Here is a 26,287-nt window from a genome sequence, read left to right on the forward strand (position 1 = left end):
TGTCCCTGAAAACGTTTGAATGTTTATACACGTTTTTTTTGTACCTGTGCTGTCTCTGAGTGCCCTCTTTTCCGTTGGATTATATATATATATATATATATATATATATATATATATATATATATATATATACACACATACACACACGCAATGGATTAGCATACTATCGCAGTTGAGCTGTGTGCGTAATCACTTTTACATTCGCAGTTGCGTTCTGTAGTGAATCAGGCTCATAGTCTGTTATATCGGAGCAAACCAGTCAGCTATGTATTCAGGCGGCCACAGCCCTTGTATGGTGGCGTGTGTAACCTACAACATTGGTGATGGTGCCAGGCGGCTTCCTGCATTACAGTGTAAGGACCCAGCACGTAGCCTCCTGAGTGGACGGATGCCCCCCTCAGGACCCAGCACGTAGCCTCCTGAGTGGACGGATGCCCCCCTCAGGACCCAGCACGTAGCCACCTGAGTGGACGGATGCCCTCCTGCAGGACCCAGCACGTAGCCTCCTGAGTGGACAGATGCCCTACTGCAGGACCCAGCACGTAGCCTCCTGAGTGGACAGATGCCCTACTGCAGGACCCAGCACGTAGCCTCCTGAGTGGACGGATGCCATCCTGCAGAGGGCGCCAGTCACACTGACTACAGGGATCCTGCTGAATGAGAGGGGAGAGACCGCTGTATGCAATGTGGGGCTATGACAGACCCTGTCCTGGGTTGGAGGAGGGACTGCAGCTGGTGGTAGATGTATTCCAGGCCGAGTTCCTGCCTCTGAGTACGTATGATACCTGGGAATGCTCAGTGATGGAATCAGAGCTGGATATGGGAAACATCTCATGAGCATGGAATGATGGGTAAATTCTCATCCAGCTCTGAGACCCCAGTTATAGTTATTCTGCCTCGAGCCAAACACAAAACTGCGGCAATACTAAAAACAGGTGATTACAGTTCTCATTTTAGCGTTCCGTATTTATCTGCAGATTTCACAGATCGTCTCCGGTCTAACCCGAAACATTTTTTCAATCTAATTTTTTTTTTTTTTTTTAAGGTTTTTTTAAAATGAAATGAGAAGAATCTAGACGCCAAAAAAAAAAAAAATTATCTTGTTTATTGTACATTCATGTTGTAGCATTTCAGACCTTTACACTTGGTTTAGGTATCGGGGGTTATGAACACTGAGCAGATAGCGGAGCTTGGTGTCCTCGTACGCGGTTAGAGGTGGCTTGTTATGAACACTGAGCAGATAGCGGAGCTTGGTGTCCTCGTACGCGGTTAGAGGCGGCTTGTTATGAACACTGAGCAGATAGCGGAGCTTGGTGTCCTCGTACGCGGTTAGAGGTGGCTTGTTATGAACACTGAGCAGATAGGGGAGCTTGGTGTCCTCGTACGCGGTTGGAGGCGGCTTGTTATGAACACTGAGCAGATAGCGGAGCTTGGTGTCCTCGTACGCGGTTGGAGGCGGCTTGTTATGAACACTGAGCAGATAGCGGAGCTTGGTGTCCTCGTACGCGGTTGGAGGCGGCTTGTTATGAACACTGAGCAGATAGCGGAGCTTGGTGTCCTCGTACGCGGTTGGAGGCGGCTTGTTATGAACACTGAGCAGATAGCGGAGCTTGGTGTCCTCGTACGCGGTTGGAGGCGGCTTGTCATGTGCCTTTCTCCACGAGGATGAGTCTATCAGTTGGCATAATTATGTCCTTGGTATATGATGTAAGGTGGGGGCTCTGCTTCCCCACCCCGTATGTCAGACAACATATATAAAGCTTGAGTCCCATCCACCATAAACATGACAGATTTATAGGGGTGCATACATAAAATAAGCGTTGCGTCTCCCCCTTCCCATTAGTTCCTCTTGCGATAGAGATAAGCATTGCTGACCTGGCTCATTATAACGAGGCCGGTGAGAACAGGACACAGGGCGCACAGGTACCAGGATATGCCAGCCACAGAGGCGCTAAACCAGAGGGAACACATGCCCAGCAACAAGCTGAGGCACCCGAGCAGGTACCCCAGGAGACCCGAGGTGGCGTGATACAGCTTCCGGGTGGCCAGAGTCCAGCGCTGCACCAACTTGGGGTAGAGTAGAGTTATTCCTCCCAGGGTCTGAATCAGTGCCCACAACACGGTCAGCAATCCCACCAGCCCGTGCCATGTGGAAAAGTGGGGCTTTCCCTGAAGAACCTTGTTGTAGTAGATAATGCCCAGGCCCAACACCGCACACAGTATGGACAACGCCTGTAGCAGCCAGTGCGCTCGCACCCGGGCTTTCCGGGAAAAGGACCGGAGGAGGGAGGAGTCAGGTGAGAAAACCAAGATGGCTTCCGTCATGAAGAAAGAAAACTGCAGAGAGAAGAAGTATAATACACATGATCTGCATGCACACCTGGTACATTCCCTTACTGCAACGCAACATCAACGCACCTCACACTCAGAGCACACACACAATACTGCTGAGGGCAGACAAGCAACGTGACACGCTGGTGAGGGCACACAGATCACATGACTCACTGGTGAGGACACACAAATCACATGACTCACTGGTGAGGACACACAAATCACATGACTCACTGGTGAGGACACACAAATCACATGACTCACTGGTGAGGACACACAAATCACATGACTCACTGGTGAGGACACACAAATCACATGACTCACTGGTGAGGACACACGAATCACATGACTCACTGGTGAGGACACACGAATCACATGACTCACTGGTGAGGACACACGAATCACATGACTCACTGGTGAGGACACACGAATCACATGACTCACTGGTGAGGACACACGAATCACATGACTCACTGGTGAGGACACACGAATCACATGACTCACTGGTGAGGACACACGAATCACATGACTCACTGGTGAGGACACACGAATCACATGACTCACTGGTGAGGACACACGAATCACATGACTCACTGGTGAGGACACACGAATCACATGACTCACTGGTGAGGACACACGAATCACATGACTCACTGGTGAGGACACACGAATCACATGACTCACTGGTGAGGACACACGAATCACATGACTCACTGGTGAGGACACACCCTTGACATGACTCGTAATTGAGGACACTTCACATGACGACGTTGAGGACACACCTGGCATATGACTCGCTGGTGAGGGCGCACAGATCACGTGACTCGCTGGTGAGGGCGCACAGATCACGTGACACGCTGGTGAGGGCGCACAGATCACGTGACACGCTGGTGAGGGAGCACAGATCACGGGACTCGCTGGTGAGGGCGCACAGATCACGGGACTCGCTGGTGAGGGCGCACAGATCACGTGACACACTGGTGAGGGCGCACAGATCACGTTACTTGCTGGTGAGGGCGCACAGATCACGTGACACACTGGTGAGGGCGCACGCACTATGTGACTCATTGGTGAATTTACAGTTTTACACGCCTATAATTTTTTTTGTCGGGGACTCACGAATTCTGTACAACAAGACGCAGATCTGCAGCGCAGGCACATTTACACCCAGCAGATCCGTGGGGTCCAATGTCTGCCAGCCAGCGAGTAGGAACATTACTTCTATATAATACAGCAGACGCTCCTACATCTCCGCCAATAGGGGGGGGGGGCTCTCCTACATATTGTGTGCCCGCAGCAATGGTGTGACCCATCCTTCTAGTTCAGGGGAATTGGGTTTATAGAGGTTTTCATCTAAAGCTGTCCTATAACCCACCCACCACCAATACTTCGGTGGGATCCTCTGCCACTGAGGTTCTGGTATCCTATAAATGGCAGCGGCTGTCTGATTGGAAGAAGCCTGTAGCCAATCAGGTGCCAGGTATCAGTGCATAGCCCTGCGCCAGATGCTTTATGGCTCAGGCCCTGCTGAATTAGGGTATTGGTGGGATGGGGGTGTCCTTAGCGCTTCTCCGTTCTGTATATTCCCTGTGTAACCTTCTTGGGGTTTTTTTTTGCATATTTTGGTTGGGATTCCTATTAAATCTCTCAGGGCCATAAATATATCTACTACCCTCGGTTCCACCTGCATATAACACAGACACTTATTTATTGGGACATACTCACCGAGAGGCTCATCAGGAACGGGTGCCAGGAGAACAGAGCTGGGGAAGAAGAACAGAGGTTTAGAGAGAGCTTAGACTGGGGACATACGTCCTACATTACAGATGTCATAAGTCGCCCATCATTCCAGCACCATACAAAGCAGGTGTAACTACAAGTCCCAGCATGCTCAGCCAGCCAGAGAGTGATGTGGTTTTCTGTTTATCCATGGGAAAAACTTTTTATTTAGATTTAAATCAGTTCTATGAATTCAGCAGTTTATTAAACTACCTTATAACAAGTAATTTCCTCAGCAGCGAAGGGGCTCAGTATAATAGCTCACAGAACAATAATTACAGGTGTGGGGGGAGTTTTCATTTAAACCCTCTACGCAGGTCATTTATGCTAGAAAAAGAGGGCAGAACAGTTTTCGGGGCACGTGGCACAACAGCTCCTGGGAGAGACTGATTAGCGCTACTAACGTGCGGTCAGACCGGCGTAGAACAAGCGCATAGTACCAGGTAGCGGACATTAACAAAAGAAAGGGTCAGTGCAGATATTACTGTACGATTCTGGTTTGTTGTTAGAAGCGTTATATCATTATACCGATATTACAGGTCACAGAGAATTGAAGTGATGCTATGTAGGGTGACCTATAGGATTCATAGCCGCCAATTGATAAGAAGACTATTTGAATGTCATTATTAGTTTGCTGAGCTATGGGAGAAATGACGTATATCTCATAGTAAGGCTGTTACGCAGGGACAAAACCACCGCAACACTCTGCGCAATCCCTCAGCGTTTCAGTGACAGAAAAAACCCAAGTGCATTTCCCAGCAAGATCGGTAATGATTATCGTGTTTTCAAATGGGGTATTACTGGGAATTACGTATGGTTAGGACCCAAACAAATGTATGTGTATAATTGGTAGTAGCTCTTTTACATAAGCCAGTTTGTGTTTCAAGGCAGCACAGATGGTGTAATGGTTAGCGTTCCTGCCTCACTGCACTGAAGTCTTAAGTTTGATTCCCACAACAGCCCTAACTGTGGAGTTTGTATATTCTCCCAATTCTTGTGCCGGTTTCCTCCAGGTGATTCGGTTTTCTCCCAAACTCCAAAAATATACTGGTAGGGTAGTACGTTCCCAACAAAAAATTACCCTAGTTTGTATGTGTGTGTACATGTGATAGGGAATATAGAGTGTAAGCTCCATGGGGCAGGCACTGATGTTACCCCTAGTGTGTAAGTGTGTGAGCATGTGATAGGTAATTTAGACTGTAAGCTGCACAGGGGCAGGGAGTGAGGTGAACCCTAGTGTGAATGTGTGTGACCATGTGATAGGGAATATAGAGTGTAAGCACTGGGGCAGGGAGTGATGTGATCCCTAGTGTATATGTGTGTGAGCATGTGATGGGGAATATAGAGTGTAAGCACTGGGGCAGGGAGTGATGTGACCCCTAGTGTGTATGTGACCATGTGATAGGGAATATAGAGTGTAAGTACTGGGGCAGGGAGTGATGTGATCCCTAGTGTATATGTGTGTGAGCATGTGATGGGGAATATAGAGTGTAAGCACTGGGGCAGGGAGTGATGTGACCACTAGTGTGTATGTGTGTGACCATGTGATGGGGAATATAGAGTGTAAGCACTGGCGCAGGGAGTGATGTGATCCCTAGTGTGTGTGTGTGTGTGACCATGTGATGGGGAATATAGAGTGTAAGCACTGGGGCAGGGAGTGATGTGACCCCTAGTGTGTATGTGTGTGACCATGTGATGGGGAATATAGAGTGTAAGCACTGGGGCAGGGAGTGATGTGACCCCTAGTGTGTATGTGTGTGACCATGTGATGGGGAATATAGAGTGTAAGCACTGGGGCAGGGAGTGATGTGACCCCTAGTGTGTATGTGTGTGACCATGTGATGGGGAATATAGAGTGTAAGCACTGGGGCAGGGAGTGATGTGACCCCTAGTGTGTATGTGTGTGAGCATGTGATGGGGAATATAGAGTGTAAGCACTGGGGCAGGGAGTGATGTGACCCCTAGTGTATATGTGTGTGAGCATGTGATGGGGAATATAGAGTGTAAGCACTGGGGCAGGGAGTGATGTGACCCCTAGTGTGAATGTGTGTGAGCATGTGATGGGGAATATAGAGTGTAAGCACTGGGGCAGGGAGTGATGTGACCCCTAGTGTGAATGTGTGTGACCATGTGATAGGGAATATAGAGTGTAAGCACTGGGGCAGGGAGTGATGTGACCCCTAGTGTGTATGTGTGTGACCATGTGATGGGGAATATAGAGTGTAAGCACTGGGGCAGGGAGTGATGTGACCCCTAGTGTGTATGTGTGTGACCATGTGATGGGGAATATAGAGTGTAAGCACTGGGGTAGGGAGTGAGGTGACCCCTAGTGTGTATGTGTGTGACCATGTGATGGGGAATATAGAGTGTAAGCACTGGGGCAGGGAGTGATGTGACCCCTAGTGTGTATGTGTGTGACCATGTGATGGGGAATATAGAGTGTAAGCACTGGGGCAGGGAGTGATGTGACCCCTAGTGTGTATGTGTGTGACCATGTGATGGGGAATATAGAGTGTAAGCACTGGGGCAGGGAGTGATGTGACCCCTAGTGTGTATGTGTGTGACCATGTGATGGGGAATATAGAGTGTAAGCACTGGGGCAGGGAGTGATGTGACCCCTAGTGTGTATGTGTGTGAGCATGTGATGGGGAATATAGAGTGTAAGCACTGGGGCAGGGAGTGATGTGACCCCTAGTGTATATGTGTGTGAGCATGTGATGGGGAATATAGAGTGTAAGCACTGGGGCAGGGAGTGATGTGACCCCTACTGTGAATGTGTGTGACCATGTGATGGGGAATATAGAGTGTAAGCACTGGGGCAGGGAGTGATGTGACCCCTAGTGTGTATGTGTGTGACCATGTGATGGGGAATATAGAGTGTAAGCACTGGGGCAGGGAGTGATGTGACCCCTAGTGTGTATGTGTGTGACCATGTGATGGGGAATATAGAGTGTAAGCACTGGGGCAGGGAGTGAGGTGATCCCTAGTGTGTATGTGTGTGACCATGTGATGGGGAATATAGAGTGTAAGCACTGGGGCAGGGAGTGATGTGACCCCTAGTGTGTATGTGTGTGACCATGTGATGGGGAATATAGAGTGTAAGCACTGGGGCAGGGAGTGATGTGACCCCTAGTGTGTATGTGTGTGACCATGTGATGGGGAATATAGAGTGTAAGCACTGGGGCAGGGAGTGATGTGACCCCTAGTGTGTATGTGTGTGACCATGTGATGGGGAATATAGAGTGTAAGCACTGGGGCAGGGAGTGATGTGATCCCTAGTGTGTATGTGTGTGACCATGTGATAGGGAATATAGAGTGTAAGCTGCACTGGGGCAGGGAGTGATGTGACCACTAGTGTGTATGTGTGTGACCATGTGATGGGGAATATAGAGTGTAAGCACTGGGGCAGGGAGTGATGTGAGCCCTAGTGTGTATGTGACCATGTGATAGCGAATATAGAGTGTAAGCACTGGGGCAGGGACTGATGTGACCCCTAGTGTGTATGTGTGTGAGTATGTGATAGGGAATATAGAGTGTAAGCTGCACTGGGGCAGGGAGTGATGTGACCCCTAGTGTGTATGTGTGTGACAATGTGATGGGGAATATAGAGTGTAAGCACTGGGGAAGGGACTGATGTGACCCCTAGTGTGTATGTGTGTGACCATGTGATGGGAATATAGAGTGTAAGCACTGGGGCATGGAGTGATGTGACCCCTAGTGTGTATGTGTGTGACCATGTGATGGGGAATATAGAGTGTAAGCACTGGGGCAGGGAGTGATGTGACCCCTAGTGTGTATGTGACCATGTGATAGCGAATATAGAGTGTAAGCACTGGGGCAGGGAGTGATGTGATCCCTAGTGTGTATGTGTGTGACCATGTGATGGGGAATATAGAGTGTAAGCACTGGGGCAGGGACTGATGTGACCCCTAGTGTGTATGTGTGTGTACATGTGATAGGGAATATAGAGTGTAAGCTGCACTGGGGCAGGGAGTGATGTTGCCCCTAGTGTGTATGTGTGTGACCATGTGATGGGGAATATAGAGTGTAAGCACTGGGGCAGGGAGTGATGTGACCCCTAGTGTGTATGTGTGTGAGCATGTGATGGGGAATACAGAGTGTAAGCACTGGGGCAGGGAGTGATGTGACCCCTAGTGTGTATGTGTGTGACCATGTGATGGGGAATATAGAGTGTAAGCACTGGGGTAGGGAGTGATGTGACCCCTAGTGTATATGTGTGTGACCATATGATGGGGAATATAGAGTGTAAGCACAGGGGTAGGGAGTGATGTGACCCCTAGTGTATATGTGTGTGACCATGTGATGGGGAATATAGAGTGTAAGTACTGGGGCAGGGAGTGATGTGATCCCTAGTGTGTATGTGTGTGACCATGTGATGGGGAATATAGAGTGTAAGCACTGGGGCAGGGAGTGATGTGACCCCTAGTGTATATGTGTGTGACCATATGATGGGGAATATAGAGTGTAAGCACTGGGGCAGGGAGTGATGTGACCCCTAGTGTGTATGTGTGTGTGACCATGTGATGGGGAATATAGAGTGTAAGCACTGGGGCAGGGAGTGATGTGACCCCTAGTGTGCATGTGTGTGACCATGTGATGGGGAATATAGAGTGTAAGCACTGGGGCGGGGAGTGATGTGACCCCTAGTGTGTATGTGTGTGACCATGTGATTGGGAATATAGAGTGTAAGCACTGGGGCAGGGAGTGATGTGATCCCTAGTGTGTATGTGTGTGACCATGTGATAGGGAATATAGGGCCTGATTCAGACCCACTCGCGAGCGGCTGTCCGCTCGCAAGTGGGTCGATGTTCTGGACTGAGCATGCGCACGACGGAGGGAGCTACGTCGTGCGCATGCGCCAGACGCGACGAGCGAAGGAAAGTCCTTCGCTCGTTGTGTCTGATCAAAGGGGGCGTGCTGTCGATGTTGATTGACAGCACACCCCCTTTGGTAGGCGTGCCTCCCTGAGGGGGGCGTTCCCACGGGAACGCCTCCCGTCAAAAGCCGGCCCACTGACATCACTAGTGATGTCAGTGGGAGTGATTTTGGCTCTGATAGAGCCAAAATCACTCCGGAGCTTGCGGTTGAAAACCTCAACCGCAGGCTCCGGCTCGCAGTTTCGATGGTCGCGATGGTCACGACCATCGCGGCCATCAAAATGCACGCTCGTATAGCCTGTGGGTGTTGACCCACAGCTATACGAGCGTCCAGGAGGACGCTCCATTTTCATGGAGACCGGCCCTCATTCAGAGCGTGCGCTCTGCTCAGAGCGTACGGCTCTGAAAGAGGGCCATAGAGTGTAAGCACTGGGGCAGGGAGTGATATGACCCCTAGTGTGTGTGTGTGTGTGTGTGACCATGTGATGGGGAATATAGAGTGTAAGCACTGGGGCAGGGAGTGATGTGACCCCTAGTGTGTATGTGTGTGACCATGTGATGGGGAATATAGAGTGTAAGCACTGGGGCAGGGAGTGATGTGACCCCTAGTGTGTATGTGTGTGACCATGTGATGGGGAATATAGAGTGTAAGCACTGGGGCAGGGAGTGATGTGACCCCTAGTGTTTATGTGTGTGACCATGTGATGGGGAATATAGAGTGTAAGCTCAATGGGGCAGGAAGTGATGTGAATGGTCAAATACTCTCTGTAAAGCGCTGCGGAATATTTGTGCGCTATGTAAATAACTGGTAATAGATTGCAGTATACATATCTCTATAACAGTGGTTTTCAGCTGCTGTGGAACTATACATCCCAGCATGCCCTGTCATAGGTTTAGCATGCCTTACAAGCAAAACTGTGGCCTGGGATGTGTAGTTTCACAGCAGCTGGAGGCCCGAATGTTAAATACCCCTGCTGTATAATAGTAATAATGAGAATCTCTATGCGCCCTGACGTGTCCCCCCTCTCCCCACCCCCCCTCTCTGTCTGACCGTTACACTCACTTGCTCCAGGTTGGGAGACGCAGAAAATATAAATGGTGAAGATGATGGCGATGAGGTGAGCGGCGGCCACAGACATCAACCGCAGTGTACGGTACTGCCGGGAGTCCGTGTCCGAGCCGTGAGCCATTCCTGCAAGGGAAAGGACAGAGAGTATATGACATAACAGTACAGTATCACAGCGTACAGACAACAGCCCAGCGCAGTGCATGACCCTCCACTGTAAGGAGACGCAGTGTACAGTAATACAGAGTAATATGCAGAATATCACACACTATATAACACCACTGCAATATTACCGCTGTAAGGAGACGCAGTGTACAGTAATACAGAGTAATATGCAGAATATCACACACTATATAACACCACTGCAATATCACCGCTGTAAGGAGACGCAGTGTACAGTAATACAGAGTAATATGCAGAATATCACACTATATAACACCACTGCAATATCACCGCTGTAAGGAGACGCAGTGTACAGTAATACAGAGTAATATGCAGAATATCACACTATATAACACCACTGCAATATCACCGCTGTAAGGAGACGCAGTGTACAGTAATACAGAGTAATATGCAGAATATCACACTATATAACACCACTGCAATATCACCGCTGTAAGGAGACGCAGTGTACAGTAATACAGAGTAATATGCAGAATATCACACTATATAACACCACTGCAATATCACCGCTGTAAGGAGACGCAGTGTACAGTAATACAGAGTAATATGCAGAATATCACACTATATAACACCACTGCAATATCACCGCTGTAAGGAGACGCAGTGTACAGTAATACAGAGTAATATGCAGAATATCACACTATATAACACCACTGCAATATCACCGCTGTAAGGAGACGCAGTGTACAGTAATACAGAGTAATATGCAGAATATCACACTATATAACACCACTGCAATATCACCGCTGTAAGGAGACGCAGTGTACAGTAATAAAGAGTAATATGCAGAATATCACACTATATAACACCACTGCAATATCACCGCTGTAAGGAGATGCAGTGTACAGTAATACAGAGTAATATGCAGAATATCACACTATATAACACCACTGCAATATCACCGCTGTAAGGAGACGCAGTGTACAGTAATACAGAGTAATATGCAGAATATCACACTATATAACACCACTGCAATATCACCGCTGACAGGGAATTAGAGGTGTAGGCCTTAGGCACCCTGCGGCTCCCCAGCTATTGTGGAACTACAAGTCCCAGCAAGCTTGTGACAGGGCACAATGAGCAGCAGAGAGACTCAGGGGGCCTGATTTAGAGATATACGCTAATGCGATCGCATCTGCGTTATTCGTACACAACGCAGCTGCGAAAATATGCAAATGTCAGCAAAGATCACCTGAGCATAAAGACGCGCAGTGCTGCCTTCTCACCTGCGTGCAACGTCGCATACCTACGTAACCATCGGTAACATCGAAGCACATCGGCGGCCATCTTACCCTCACGGCAGGTCTGACCTGCCGCAGCCATGGGAGCTCTTCTGACAGGCAGAGTCGTGTACGCACCCGCCGTGGCTGATCTATGCACGCCCATGTACCGGCGTTTACACGGACAGGCACATCTGCGTTTCTGTGACCAGTCCCCATTACCGTCCCCAAACGCTGCCAGTCTGTCACTCACTTGGCGATGGATTCCTCTGTGCGTGCGTGATCGCAATGCAGTCGCAGGGCACGGGCAGTGCGGTGCACACACATGCGCGATGGCAAACAATCGCTCGATCTGCGCGAAAATTGCTTCCGTCTCTGACTGAGGCCCAGAGCCCCTGGCAGGAATCACATGTAAGACAGTATCCCTGCATAGACAATAATCAGGTACAATGGTGCCAGGTAACAGGGTATCAGTGCCCTCCCCTCTCCCCCACTGAGGGGCAATGTGATGCTGGGTGACCCCACCTGATGCAGGGTCCCTGGGTGTCTCTGAGCAGGCAGTCAGGCTACACTTCCTGTCTATGGAGCTGTCTCATATCATCAGAGCGTCTCTGACTGTCTGTCTCTGTCACTTCTTGTTGTGTTACCCACAGGAAATGTCCAGCCACGCCCTCCACAACACTCCCGCTCTGTCACTGGATGTCGTCCCTGTCAGTCATCCAGTAAGGCCCGCTGTTCCAGCCCTCCCACTTTCCCACTGGATGCTGTAACTGTCACTCCCCAGGAATGGAACGCCCTCCCCAGCACATCCACTCTCTCAGTGGGTGCTGTCTCTGTCAATCACCCAGGAAGGCCCGCCCTCCGCCAGCCTTTTCCGGCTCTGAAGCTGTTCCCTTGTTTTCAAACATCCACTGTGGCCAATCAGCATCGTGGGGGGCGGAGCTGATGGTGAGACTGAGGCTTGATACGCTCCCACGCCGCTTCCTCCATGAGCGTTGCTGCAGGGACATCACAGGAGTGAGTATTGCTGGTCACTGCACTTGTGTCTGTGCTGGACATATGGTCACTATAGTGAGACATGGAGACTGGTACAGGGATGGGGAGTAGGGCTCCTGTTACTGGCATTCTCAGGCATGGCCTTCCAAACCAGGCAGAGTCATGGCTAGCCAGCTCTTGTGGGACTACAAGTGTCAGCAGACCATGCCAGTAGAGGCATGCTGGAACCTTTAATTCAAGTTGCAAGCTGCCAAAGACTAGTTGAAGGGAAAATGACCATGTAATAAACATGTCTGTACTTTATAATGCGGACCAACAAGACAAGCTGGGGGAAGCTGCGCTCTTATTTTATTCATTTTAAGTACAATTGTAGTTATTATTATTATTATTATTATTATATCCTTTTAGAGTAGAGCATGTTAGTGCCAGGAAATGACTGTCTGGGTACATAAATACTGATCTATAGGGGTCAATTTCATTAGATGCGACTTTCTCGCATACGCAAGTCAGTGCGGCTTTACGCTGCACTTACAGTACCACCTGACTTGCTTTTTTTTTTTGTGCGCAACCCCATAGGGCTGTGTACGAAAGTCCCACGCGGGGACGAGTTGTGGGGCCATTGGTGGAGTTTCCACGCTGTTACAGCAGCCACTCGCCAGCCGCCTGTCTAATTGAATTGAGCCCATAGTGTTTTCATTCAGCGTTCGCTCTAAGTATGTCGCAGCTGAAAACGCAACACATCCGTAGCTTAAACAGGCCTATAAGCAGCTACAGCGAGTATCCTCTGATTGATTGTCCCTGTCTGTAGTCATGGCCAGCCGCAGGATCGAGTGCATTTTCTTCAGTGAGTTCCATCCAACCCTCGGCCCCAAGATAAGCTATCAGGTGAGAGAGAAGTGTGACATAGTGGCCCCTGGGGCCCGGAGCTGAGAGCAGGAAGGATCAGTGATCACATGTTCATATTGGCAGGTACCGGAGGAATATATCGCGCGGGAGCTGTTTGACACGGTGCAGGTTTATATTATTACCAAACCAGAGCTACAGAACAAGCTGATCACAGTGTGAGTATAGCTGCTACTAAGGGCCTGCTTCAGAGATGGCCGCTAATGCGATTTTCACGCAGATTGACCAATTGTTTGCCATCGCGCATGCCTATAAGCACCCCTTCATGCGCAGCAATTGCATTGCGATTACGGACGCACATAGGAATCCATCGCAAAGTGAGTGACAGGTGAACAGCGTTTAGGATGGTAATAGGGGGGTGGTCAGAAAAACGCAGGCGTGTCTGACTGTATAAACTCTATTACATGGGCATGCATGAATTAGTCACTGCGATTGCATCCGCAGCACGAGAGCCCTCTGCGCTGCCGGAGAGCTTCCACAAAGGGCAAGAATGGCGCTCGATGTGCGTCGATGTTACATCGCATGCAGGTAAAAAGGCAGCAGTGCGTGTCCCTACGCTAGAGTGATCTTTTGAACCAGTAGCTTATCTTCGCAGCTGCGTTCCGTGCGCATGTGCAGCTGCGATCGCATTAGCGTCCATCTGAGTCAGGGCCTACGTCAGCATCTTCTATAATAAATCATTGATTTGGGGAGACTAAAGGAATTGCTCTTAAGACCGTCCGACACCTGGGCTTGGATTGTTTTGCAGAAAGCTCTGATTAAGTTTCTGTGTTGTAAATAAGGGTTTCTAATGGGACGTTGTGAATAAGCCATTGGGTGATGCTAGGAGATCGTTCATTTCTTCCCGGGAGACAGAGGGGAAGGTGAATAATGTAATGCTACAGCCGGTGGAACGGTATGCAATCGGGAAGCCGGTTGACATTATACCGACAGCCGGCTTCCCGACTGTCATATCCCGGTGAGGGTGAAATGACAGGCGTCTAGATGTAGACGCCGGCGCCTGGCATCCCGATCAAAGCACAGCTGCAGGGGGGGAGGGTTAGGTTTAGGGCTCCCGGGGGGGACTTAGGGTTAGGCACCCCCCTGGGAGGTTAGGGTTAGGCTAGGGGGAGGGGGACTTAGGCACCCCCGAGGGGGACTTAGGCACCCCCCAGGGGGACTTAGATTTAGGCGGCGGGGAAGGTGGGGTTAGGCACTGGGGGGAAGGTTAGAGTTAGGCACCCCTAAGGAGGGTTAGGGGGGTTAGGTTAGTTCATAGTTACCTGGGGACGATCGCTATTCTCAACCGTGTCGGCCTGCCGCTGTCGGGATTTGAACCGCCGGACTTTTACCCGGTGGTAATTCATATGTATTCCAGTGGAACATGGCAGCTGCCATTACAGTGTAGCCCATTGGCCTCTCTGCTTTGCAGCACGGCGATGGACAAGAAGCTGATTGGGTGCCCGGTGTGCATTGAGCACAAGAAGTACAGCCGTAACGCATTGCTCTTCAACCTGGGGTTCGTCTGCAGTGCCTGGGCGAAGACCTGTGCTCTGGAGCCCATTGTGAAGAAGCTTGCTGGGTACCTGAAGACCCTGGAGGTAAGGGTGATACCTTATCCTGTATTTCGCTAATGTTTGTGTATTCGGGAAGTAGATCGTTTTTACCATGTTATTTTTAGTAAACCTATATGTTGGATGATGAGATCATAACTGATAGTTCCTTCACTCCACTGACCCTGTCCTTTCCAGGGTCACTAATGACCTCCTCACTGCTAAAGCTGGGTGCACACTGGGTGATAAATCGCGAGTGCTTCACTGGGTTTGAACCCCCCGATATGTCTATCGCTATTTGCATGCTGTAATGAAACGCAATAAGGGAAGATACTTCTGTGTAGGCTCTGTGCGGGGCCCTGTTAAGCATGTACCCATCAACTGCACCAGGCTTGGCAGCCTCCATATCTGCCTGGGAGTGGAGCTGCTTTGGTCCTCTAACTTCTATCCAAGTATAAAGGGTCTCTGAGTCTTCTCCCCAGCAGAAGGCCAGCGCCCTCCTTAGGGGTGCTGCATATCATTCTGCTAGGAACGGGTGTAGGTCAGTACTGATTATGGCCATTTGGGTGGTTGTTAAGTCGGAGGAAGAAAAATAAACCTTACAAAGAAAAAGCATTTGAACATGTGTACGGCTTGTAACCGGTCTATCCCTATGGGCCAGGATGCACTATTTCTGTAGTGGCTCCTATTCAGCCCCCTAATCAACTGCAAGAGCTCATGGAGTGGAAGAAAGTTATTTGTTTCTAAAGAGGAATTTATGGCCTCGCAAGGGTCAAAGAGATCTAGGTCACAGACAAGATTCTGATCATGGAGCAGCTTCTTCAGAGTGTGGTCTGGAGTAGACATTGAGGGCTTTTCTAGCAAAGAATTGGGAATATACGTGAGGATTATAAAACTATTAGTATGAAACTAGTGGAAAGTTTGTTAAATATTTATAAAACTATGAATTATAAAGATATTTTAGAACAAAGCGGCGAAGATCGGTCCAAAAAGAATAGTTTTTTTTTATTTCCGTACAAAAAGAATAGTACAGAAAATGCTGAAAGAAATGGTAGTGAAAGTTTGGACGAGGCTCTGGGCAGCCTCGCCAGGATTGCTGGTATGTATCTAGATAAGCAATGAAAGATTTTTGGATTGGTGCACAGTACCTCAAGTGTTGCTGCAGTGACGTAATCGATCTCTAGGACCACTATTCCATTACAGGATGGTAAAAAGATCCAGTGGGTAAAAGAATGGGCAGCTGTGTCGGTCAAGCCGGGTATGGCAATGGCTTCAGTCTCTAGGTTCCTGAGATTGTGGAGTCTTCTTTGCCGCATGTAGATCTAGAAGAGAAGGTCTCTAGACAATACCTGCTGAGAAGTTTGGAAATTATGTAGACGGCTGTGGAGTATTTGAGTATTTCTGTGAAGCTTCTCTTGATGTAGCAACTTTTTCGGCAAGATCAGTGGCCTCTGGTGTGGTGGCTAGAAGAGGTTTTTGTCTACGTTCCTGGATGCACACTCCAAAAATAGTCTGGCTACCTTGTTTTTTTTTTTGTTTCTTTTGGCAATAAATTAGATTCTATGATACAAACGCTGACGGAAAATTTATCAGACTACTACAAGATAGGAAGATTAAATATCCAATGCTACATCAAAGCAGCAAGTTACAGACCAGGGTGTACGCAGGGCAGGCCATATTATTCTGGGACATCCATACTGTCCGTTTGCCAGTTCAACAAGAAAGCTGACCCTAAATCACAATGACTATGTTCGGCCCCTGTCTCCTGTCCCAGTAGGAGGCAGGCTTCTTAAATTTGCGAAAAAAATTTAACCTGTCTATTCAGGACAGTTGTGCTATGGATGTGGTGTCTCATTTGCACTAGATAGAGTTCAGTAAGGTCCCCAAAAGAAACATATTTGTGGTGTCAGGCACTGCTCTGAAGGACGGTCTAACCACAAAACTGCTCAACACTGTACAAGCAGTGACCATTGTACTTCCTGTGCAGAGGGGAAAAGGTTTCTACTCTGTTCCTACTAAATAAAAAACCTCAGGGGATTTCTGGACTTTACTAAACTCAAGAGCACAAAGTAAGTTTACATGGAAATGTTAAAGTGAATTCTGACTGGGATAAAAGTAGGAGAATTTCTGACCTGTCGATCGAAAAGATGCCGATTTCCATATTTTGGATGCCAAAAAACATCAAAGTTATCTCAGATTTTGTTTCAGGCAATCATTATCAGTTGAAGTGCCTCCCATTCCGCCTTGTAACGTCACCAGGAATGTCTACGTAAATTCTTGTGACCCTTATAGCTCAACTACGTAGATGACAGATATCAGTTTGGCCATATCTCAATGATCTCCTGCTTGCACTGAAATCAAGAGTTTGTACAGCCGTGGGCAAAAGTTTTAATGATCCAAGTATTTGTTTTCACAAAGTTTGCTGCTTCAGTGTTTTTAGACCCTTTTGTCAGATGTTACTATGATATACAGAGGTAACATTACAGCATGACATAAGTGTCAGATGTTACTATGGTATACTGAAGTAACATTACAGCATTTCATAAGTGTCAAAGGCTTTTATTGACAATTACATTAAGTTTATGCAAAGAGTCAATATTTGCAGTTCTGACCCTTCATTTTCAAGACCTCTGCAATTCGCCCTGGCATGCTGTCCATCAACTTCTGGGCCACTTTGACTGATGGCCGTCCATTCTTACCTAATCAATGCTTGGAGTTTGTCAGAATTTGTGGGTTCTTGTTTGTCCACCCGCCTCTTGAGGACTGACCACAAGTTCTCAATGGGATTAAGGTCTGGAGAGTTTCCTGTCCATGGACCCAAAATTTAAATGTTTTGTTCCCCGAGCCACTTAGTTATCACTTGTGCCTTATGGCAAGGTGCTCCATCATGCTGGAAAAGGCATTGTTCCTCACCAAACTGTTCTTGGATGGTTGGGAGAAGTTGCTCTTGGAGGATGTTTTGGTACCATTCTTTATTCATGGCTGTGTTCTTAGGAAAAATTGTGAGTGAGTCCACTCCCTTGGCTGAGAAGTAACCCCACACATGAATGGTCTCAGGATGCTTTACAGTTGGCATGACACAGGACTAATGGTAGCGCTCACCTTTACTTCTCCGGACAAGCATTTTTCCAGATGCCCCAAACAATCTGAAAGGGGATTCATCAGAGAAAATAACTTTACCCCAGTACTCAGCAGTCCAATTTTCCTGGAGAGGTGCCATCTTTGCTGCCCTTCTTGACACCAGGCCATCCTCCAAAAGTGTCCGCCTCACTGTGCATGAAGATGCACTCACACATGCCTGCTGCCATTCCTGAGCAAGCTTTGCACTAGTGGTGCCCCGATCCCGCAGCTGAAACAACTTTAGGAGACTATCCTGGCACCTGCTGGACGTTCTTGGGCACCCTGAAGCCTTCTTCACAACTATTGAACCTCTCTCCTTGAAGTTCTTGATGATCCGATAAATGGTTGATTTAGTTGCAATCTTACTAGCAGCAATATCCGTGCCTATGAAGCCCTTTTTTGTGCAAAGCAATGATCACTGTACATGTTTCCTTGCAGGTAACCATGGTTAACAGAGGAAGAACAATAATTTCAAGCTCCACCCTCCTTATAATGCTTCCAGTCTGTTATTCTAACTCAATTTAGCATGACAGAGTGATCTCCAGCCTTGTCCTCGTCAACACTCTCACCTGTGTTAATGAGAGAATCACTGACATGATGTAAGCTGGTCCGGTTGTGGCAGGGCTGAAATGCAGTGGAAATGATGTTTTTGGGATTAAGTTCATTGTCATGGCAAAGAGGGACTTTGCAATTAATTGCAATTCATCTGATCACTTTTCATGACATTCTGAGTATATGCAAATTGCCATCATAAACACTGAAGCAGCAGACTTTGTGAAAACCAATACTTGTGTCAACTTTTGGCCATGGCTGTGCAAGACAAAGTGGATCAGGTCAGTCTGTTTCTGCAAGAACATGGCTAGGCCATAAATTGGGGAAAAAAGTCAGTTGATTCCAACTCAACAAAAATGATTCTTGGGTGTACAGATAGGCACTCTACAAGCCTGGTGGAAAAGTATGTATCTCAGAAACAGGTCAAGTTCTCTATCGCAACCACAGTCCTTCTAATGACCAACCCGAGTGCAGTAGGATGGGGAGCAAAAGGGCTGTGGACCCCACAAGAGAGGCAATTGAGAAATTAGTGATCTGAAATGCAATCACTCTTTTGTTAAGGTCTCTTAAAGGGAACTCCATGTCGCAGCAGTAGTAGCCTACCTAAATCGACAAGGTGGTACCACAAGCAGGACCATGACGGGCGAAGTAACAAAGCTAATGGTTTGGGTAGAGAAGAAGCTGTGTTCCCTCTCGGCTCTTCATGTTTCAGGCAAAGTAAATGTTCTCAGCCAGAAAACTATTCTCCCAGGAGAATGGGAAATGACTCCGGACGTATTCCAGCTCCTAATGAAGAGGTTTGTTTGTCCACAGATAGATCTCATGGCAACAAATCTGAATATGAAGCTGCTTCACTTCTTTTCACGTCACTAGTTTCCACAGACACAGGGCGTGGATGGTCTCTCCCAGAAGTGGGACTTCAACCTAGGCTATGTGTTTCCCCCCTTTCCACTTATCTCGCACCTTGAGGTAGATCAGAAATGAACAAGCCGAGGTACTGATGACCCTACCATACTGGCCAAAGAGATTGTGGTTTACAACCACCTTCGAGATGGTGATAGAAGAATCCTGGGTTCTACCAATTGAGTCATATCTGTTGTATATGGGTCCACTTCTTCATTCAGACCTGGCAAGTCTGAATTTGGTGTCATGGAATTTGAATGGATATTGCTGCAACAAAGTATTGGAACATTTAGCTGGGGTATGTGTTTCCTCCGTTTCCTCAGATTTGCTCACACTACGGACATATCCAGGAATGAGAAGGCGGAGGTGATTGAGAGAGCATAGGCCCCTTCTACCAGTCTGACCGAGTCTGTTGAATCTGGGACCAATTCTCTGCCTGGATCCAGCAATCCAATCTCCTGGTAATGGATGGAGATTGGGTGTTGTTGAAAAATTAAGGATTAATGAAGCAAGGAAAAAAGTTTATTCGGAGGCCTATTGTAAAGTGTGGAGAAAATGCCTGATCTAGATCTAGTCCAGTAAAGGCAAAAGTGTTAGGGTAATATTTACTATCAGTTACCAATTAGAGTTCGTGCATGAAGACTTGACTAAGAGGCTGGCCCTCACACGCCTGAAAGTACAGATCTCTGCGCTGTCCCTCTGGATGGGATATTGGCTTCAGAGTAGCTAATTATCTGGTTCTGTCATATGCTGAAAATAATCCGTTCTCAACTTGAGTCTTGTGGCACCTTGTGATTTGCCCCTTATCCTGAATGCCTTAATGTCCTCTGCAGGAAGTCTCCCTGAGTCATATGACTCTTTAAAGTTTTTTTTTCTGGTGGTCATTTCTTCAGCCAGAAGAGAGAATGGATTACAAGCTTTGTGGGCTAAAGAGCCCTCCATGAACACCTTTTACAGATCAAGTGGGCACACTCAGGACACACTCAACAAGGGCTGTATTTGTATTGTGGGCAAGTAAGGCTTCGGCATCCACAAAGGAACGAAGCCCACATGGTTCTCTGGCCCTGATTCAGAGCCGGACGCTCTGACAGAGCGCTCGCTCTGAATCAGGGCCGTCCTTCTTAAGTTTTAAAGCGGCCTCCTGGCTGCTCGCATAGCTGTGGGTGACCACCCACAGCTATAGCGAGCGGCCAGGAAGATGGTCGCGATGGTCAAGACCATTTCGACCATCGGGCTTGCGACGAGACCCTTGTGGTAGGGTCTCGTTGCCGCGAGCCCAGTAGTGCTTTCGGCTCTAACAGACCCGAAAGCACTCCCACTGACATCACTTGTGATGTCAGTGGGGCCGGCCCCACACGGTAGGCGTTCCCATGGGAACGCCTCCGTCTGGCCAGCCACACCCCCGGGTCACCCACCAAAGGGGGCGTGCTGTCACTCAACATCGACAGCACGCCCCCTTTGTAGCGAGACCCGGAGCGACGGCTTGCCCGTCGCTATCCGGGTCTCGCGCATGCGCACGACTGAGCCGGCTCAGTCATGCGCACTGGGCCAACATCGACCCGCTTGCGAGCGCTCAGCGCTCGTGAGCGGGTCTGAATCAGGCCCTCTGTTCATACGTTTAATAGTTATGCTGTGGATCTCTCGGGTGCTCTCACTTTGGAAGTTGTTTGTCAGGCGGCAACAAAATGACAGCTTTGTTTGAGCAGCATAGAGCTCTGCTGAGTATTTCTTCTCTAGGTAGCTTTCCCTAGGTTATTGCCTGGGTACATCCCAATGCAAAGATTGCCATGGAAGAATGAAGGAGATAAAAGTGCATTAGCCATATGAGTAATTACGTTTCTTCAAAGTACCCCATAGCAGCCAATAAGTTACCCACCAAGGTTTCCCTGCGACTAATATATTTCAGCTTAATTTGCAAGAAACCTTCAAAGATCGGTGGGAACTGAAGGAACCAGCTAATATAGCTACAAAAGTACTGGTCCGTCTTATTGGCGAGTTAAGGAAATGGACCTTGGCGATCTAGCCAAATCTTGAGGATCTTCTGATTGGCCTGTGCCGGCTCCCTGGAATTTCTTGCACTGTAGATGGGATTCCTGTAGGGCGTCATAGTGTTTCCGGTCTCTACGTATAATTCTAGGGCAGTAACTACCGGTTGGCCAAGATGGCATTTGCCAGTGATGCTAGTTAAGGGGTAAGTGGGGGCACCGCCAGACTCAGCCAGTTGTATATTTTAACCCCTAAGCCTCTATGATGTGGCCCAGAAGCTCAGCACCACGGAGTAATTCAAACAAATGGAAATACTGGTAAGAATCTGCTTTTTTTAAGGTATTACTTTGCTTATCTACATAGATGTGTTTTCATTGTCTTCTAGCTGGAATCGGGTTTCATCTCCAATGAGGACAGCAAGCAGAGGCTTGTGCCTATAATGAGTATTCTGCTGGAGGGGCTGAACACCACCGGGGAATGTTCCCTGCCGATAGGTAATGCAGCAGCCATTCCCTTTTATCTGTGGCGGAAGCGGTTGATTTGCTCATTTCTAAATCCTGTCCTCTGTCAGATGAAAGTAACACCGTGCACCTAAAGGTGATTGAACTGCGCGTGGCGCCCCCTACTGCTCAGGAATATGACGTCCCGGTGTTTACAGAAGACAAGGAAGACTTCTGTAATGCACAATGGGATCTAACCACGCAGCAGGTAATGTGATCTGATTATATAGAATAATGATCTGTTGCCAATCCCGCAACACCTGTACATGATGGTAATAATGCCGGAACCAATTGTGGTTCCATCTCACTAAAGTGCTCGTTAAGCTTCCATCTCTGTCTATGGCAATGAAATCTCTATCTGTGTGTGTGTCTCTTAATCCAGAGGTTTCCAAACTCCATCCTCAAGGCACCCTAACAGTCCAGGCTTTAAGAATATCCATGGTTGGGCACAGATGGTTAAATCAAATTGACTGAGTTTCTAATATAGTCATCTTTGCCCAAGCATGGTTATTCTTAAAACCTGGACTGCTAGGTTGGCTTGAGGACTGCGTTTGGGAACCTCTGGCTTCATCATCCAGCAGGTGGCATAGGACCCAGACCCAGAGGTGCCTGGATTACCACAACCCATATTATGTTTGCAAATGAGAGTGAGTCCCTCCTGACCATGGGCTGTATTGAGGTTGGGGTCGCACAGCTGTACGGTGGCTGTCTGTTGGGTGAGACCCTCCTGACCATGGGCTGTATTGGGGCTGGGGTCGCTCAGCTGTACGGTGGCTGTCTGTTGGGTGAGACCCTCCTGACCATGGGCTGTATTGGGGCTGGGGTCACACAGCTGTACGGTGGCTGTCTGTTGGGTGAGACCCTCCTGACCATTGGCTGTATTGGGGCTGGGGTCGCACAACTATACGGTGGCTGGCTGTTGGGTGAGACCCTCCTGACCATGGGCTGTATTGGGGCTGGGGTCGCACAGCTGTACGGTGGCTGTCTGTTGGGTGAGACCCTCCTGACCATGGGCTGTATTGGGGTTGCCCAGCTGTATGGTGGCTGTCTGTTGGGTGAGACCCTCCTGACCATGGGCTGTATTGGGGTCGCCCAGCTGTACGGTGGCTGTCTGTTGGGTGAGACCCTCCTGACCATGGGCTGTATTGGGGTCGCCCAGCTGTACAGTGGCTGTCTGTTGGGTGACCCTCCTGACCATGTGCTGTATTGGGGCTGGGGTCACACAGCTGTACGGTGGCTGTCTGTTGGGTGAGACCCTCCTGACCGCATTGTTTCTACACCCCCGATTCTCTGTCTAGATTCTCCCGTACATTGATGGGTTTCGCCACATCCAGAAGATTTCCGCTGAAGCCGACGTGGAGCTGAATCTCGTGCGGATAGCGATACAGAACCTCATGTGAGTGGTGGCAGCGTGTTTATTTGGGGCTGTGCTTAGATGAGGGAATAATTGGGGAAGTCAGAAGTAAAGTCTGGAAATTGCAGTTTAGTGTTTTCCCATCTGTTCTCTATCGTTAGATACTACGGCGTGGTGACGTTGGTATCCATATTCCAGGTAGGCGCCTCTCCGACATTTCCCCTTTTTGGATCGTCCGGTTTTTCATGCTTAGTACATAAATCCTATCAGGAATGGCTTTGTGTTGTGTTACATTGCCCCTGTTGATGCTTTCATGCCCCCATGTATCTGGGTAATGTGCGATCATTGTGTCTCTGTCTGTGTAGTATTCCAATGTGTATTGTACAACCCCGCGCGTCCAGGAGCTGATCCACGACAAGGCGCTGCAGGAGGAGTGTGTGTCCTATATCTGCAAACCAGGTAAGGGGTGTCGCCTTCACAAAACACGCCCCCTCCATACAGCCGCTAAATAAAGATCATGTGACCTGAATTTGCGGTCAGAGGATTATTCCATCATTTGTATTTATTCTGTCTCCTTCTTCTTTATAAAATTATGAATCTTCTCCAAAAAGAACAATGGTTTCCCCTTTCCCGCACCCCTTCCCAATTCCCTACTATTCTTATACCTACAACCAGCACTTGTTCTTCCCTGTCCACCTCCATAGGTCTCAAACGCCCCAGCCTCCGCGACGTCTTCCAGTTGTACTGTGGCCTCAGTCCCGGGACCACCGTGCGAGATCTCATTGCCCGACACGCACAGCAGCTGCAGAAGGTGGATGAAAGGTTAGAGGTCGTCCATTTAGAAGTGTCCTGGCCGGAATACTGTGCAAATATAAATGTCCGATCGTTTCCTTCCTCCTGGGTGCGGGCGCAGGAAACTCATCCAGTTTGGGCTGATGAAGAACCTGATTAGAAGACTCCAGAAGTATCCTGTGAAGGTTTCCCGCGATGAACGCAGCCCTCCCGCCCGCCTCTATACCGGAAGCCACAGCTACGACGAGATCTGCTGTAAGACAGGTACTGACTCGCCTCCTGCTCCCTGGGAGAACCTTCCTGTTATATACAGTATTCTACTGTGATCAGGGAGCAATATTACCTGTGCATAAAGTTACTGCACCCTATTAGCAGTGATGTTCCATTCCTTTGAGTCGGAGGAATATCTAGCGGGAGTAATGGATGGGAAGGGAGAAAGGGACTGTGGCTGAGTGGTTATAGCACAAGGCTTTTCATCAATGGCGCAGCTCATGTGAGCTTGCTGACCGGGGCTAGTACCAAATTGGTAGATTAGGCTGGAGTCTGGCCAAGGTCTTGGCAAGGGTGGCAGTTGGGATGCCAACGCTCCAAATACCGACCATCAGGCATCCCGGCAAGGGTCTAATAACAGGTGTCGAAATCCCGACGCCTGTCATTTTACCTATGCCGGGAGCCCAACGCCTGGCATACCAATCGAAGGTAAGCCGGGCGCTGAGAGCCACGGCGGGGGAGGATTCGGTTAGGGGCTCCCAGGGGGGACTTAGGGTTAGGCTAGGGGAAAGGGGGGGTTAGGCACCCTGGGGGGAGGCTAGGGTTAGGCACCCCCCCCCCAAGAGACTTAGGGGTACCTAAACCTAACCCCCCTTTCCCTGCAGCCTAGACCTAAGGGAGGGTTGGGGGGGGGGGGGGGTTTCGATTAGCAAATGGAGAAAATACTTACCTGTCGGGATCTTCCCTGCCGGTCCTCCGCTGTCGGGATTAGAACGGCCGGACATGCCTCCGGCGGTATTCCATACCGATCCCCTTGGCAAACCATTTTAGGTCAACAGTGAGTTGTTGTGTGGTGGGAAGATGAGAACTGTGCTCAGTTTGGCGATGACCGTTATGAGATGTAGCGTAATCAAAGGGACCCTTTCAGTACTAATACCCCCACCCCTGGTTATATTCTGATGACATAAGGTATACTGTAGTTTGAATTTGCCAAATCCACATTTTTAAGGTTCCACCAACACCCTATTGTTTTTAAAGGAGATGGAGGCATCATCGGGTTTGGTGACACCCGGTGCGCGTTCCGTATCTCCCAGAAAAGGGGCGTGGCCTCACAGGGGAGTGCCCGGCATCCCCGGTGACTCTCGGCTACCCCCGGATGCTATGCCTGCACTGTCTGCTCCTCCTCTGTGACAGGGGCAGAGTGCTGCAGGAGCCAGCGTTTCTGTGTCCCCCCCCCCCCCCCTCCTAGGGTGATAGCTGGTGCGGCCTGCACCCCCCCATAGTGACGCCACTGACGGGAGATTTAACCAGATCCATACCATGATTTGCATATTAAAATAAAGGAGGAGGGGCCTGAAGGATAGGTTTGGGGATATTTCGCTTTTGGACGCGAGAATCGGGAGTTGGTTGAACTAATCCAAAGAACAACTGATTCTTTCTAAAAACCCAGACTCTCCAATCAAATAACGTCAATTATTGGCCGATGCAAAAGTATATTATGCTACCTGCAGGAACAGAGACGTGGCGAGGCCAGTTTTCCTGCCGGTGATTATGTATATGGTATCAGGGTTGTGATGCTGTTGTCTGTTCTCTAATACAGGGATGAGCTACAGAGAGTTGGATGAGAGACTGGACAGTGACTCCAATATCATTGTGTACATGAAGTAACCAGCACAGGGCAGTGGGTACATGATGGATATACCCCGAGGACGGGGGCGCCCTGTGATCCAGGACTGGATGAACGTATTGCCGCAACCTTTAACGGATGATGACATTTTTGTCACCTTATAATTTCCAGCTACTGTGTGAAGACAAATGGGCCAATTTCTGCCTGATAACTAACACTGATTATAATTCTAAATTAATATTTATAGTATGAAGATTTAACTTTATTTATATGTATTGGAACTTATAAATCCAGTATTATCCTCAGGTTGTTGTACACGTGTTCTATAATGATGC

General features: G+C 48.7%; 2 protein-coding genes across 4 annotated transcripts; one reads left to right on the top strand and one right to left on the bottom strand.

Moving 5' to 3' along the window:
- Positions 1 to 1,085: 1,085 nt before the first annotated feature.
- On the bottom strand, positions 1,086 to 12,161 carry CYB561D2 (cytochrome b561 family member D2). Of its 3 annotated transcripts, none has more exons than XM_088482060.1 (4): positions 12,003 to 12,161; positions 10,072 to 10,200; positions 4,057 to 4,094; positions 1,086 to 2,337 (listed from the first exon to the last, which is right to left on the bottom strand). In XM_088482060.1, the coding sequence occupies exons 2-4, from the start codon at positions 10,196 to 10,198 to the stop codon at positions 1,840 to 1,842; spliced, it is 663 nt and encodes a 220-aa protein (XP_088338186.1). In that variant the 5' UTR covers positions 10,199 to 10,200; positions 12,003 to 12,161; the 3' UTR covers positions 1,086 to 1,839. The 3 variants fall into 3 exon arrangements, with proteins under 3 accessions (XP_088338186.1, XP_088338184.1, XP_088338185.1); XM_088482058.1 differs by lacking the exon at positions 12,003 to 12,161 and adding an exon at positions 11,731 to 11,995; XM_088482059.1 differs by lacking the exon at positions 12,003 to 12,161 and adding an exon at positions 11,484 to 11,716.
- Positions 12,162 to 12,394: 233 nt separating this feature from the next.
- Positions 12,395 to 26,257, top strand: NPRL2 (NPR2 like, GATOR1 complex subunit). The gene is made up of 12 exons (XM_088482061.1): positions 12,395 to 12,494; positions 13,282 to 13,358; positions 13,443 to 13,534; positions 14,788 to 14,956; positions 21,855 to 21,963; positions 22,041 to 22,177; positions 23,268 to 23,365; positions 23,485 to 23,521; positions 23,689 to 23,782; positions 24,028 to 24,145; positions 24,237 to 24,379; positions 25,926 to 26,257. Exons 2-12 carry the CDS (start codon positions 13,284 to 13,286, stop codon positions 25,991 to 25,993), a joined length of 1,140 nt encoding a protein of 379 aa, XP_088338187.1. The 5' UTR covers positions 12,395 to 12,494; positions 13,282 to 13,283; the 3' UTR covers positions 25,994 to 26,257.
- The last annotated feature ends 30 nt before the right edge of the window (positions 26,258 to 26,287 follow it).

The sequence above is a fragment of the Taudactylus pleione genome, unplaced genomic scaffold, assembly GCF_031769625.1.
Source record: "Taudactylus pleione unplaced genomic scaffold, aTauple2 ptg000281l, whole genome shotgun sequence".
NCBI lineage: Eukaryota > Metazoa > Chordata > Amphibia > Anura > Myobatrachidae > Taudactylus > Taudactylus pleione.

Excerpts from the sequence above, each read along its gene's own strand:
- CYB561D2 (XM_088482058.1), bottom strand. The coding sequence starts at position 11,908 with ATGCAGGGATACTGTCTTACATGTGATTCCTGCCAGGGGCTCTGGGCC. Across the intron at positions 4,095-10,071 it reads CGTCTCCCAACCTGGAGCAA|CTCTGTTCTCCTGGCACCCG; the intron begins GTGAGTGTAACG and ends CTTCTTCCCCAG. Across the intron at positions 2,338-4,056 it reads CGTTCCTGATGAGCCTCTCG|TTTTCTTTCTTCATGACGGA; the intron begins GTGAGTATGTCC and ends TTCTCTCTGCAG.
- NPRL2 (XM_088482061.1), top strand. The coding sequence starts at position 13,284 with ATGGCCAGCCGCAGGATCGAGTGCATTTTCTTCAGTGAGTTCCATCCA. Across the intron at positions 13,535-14,787 it reads CAGAACAAGCTGATCACAGT|CACGGCGATGGACAAGAAGC; the intron begins GTGAGTATAGCT and ends TCTGCTTTGCAG. Across the intron at positions 22,178-23,267 it reads GGGATCTAACCACGCAGCAG|ATTCTCCCGTACATTGATGG; the intron begins GTAATGTGATCT and ends TTCTCTGTCTAG.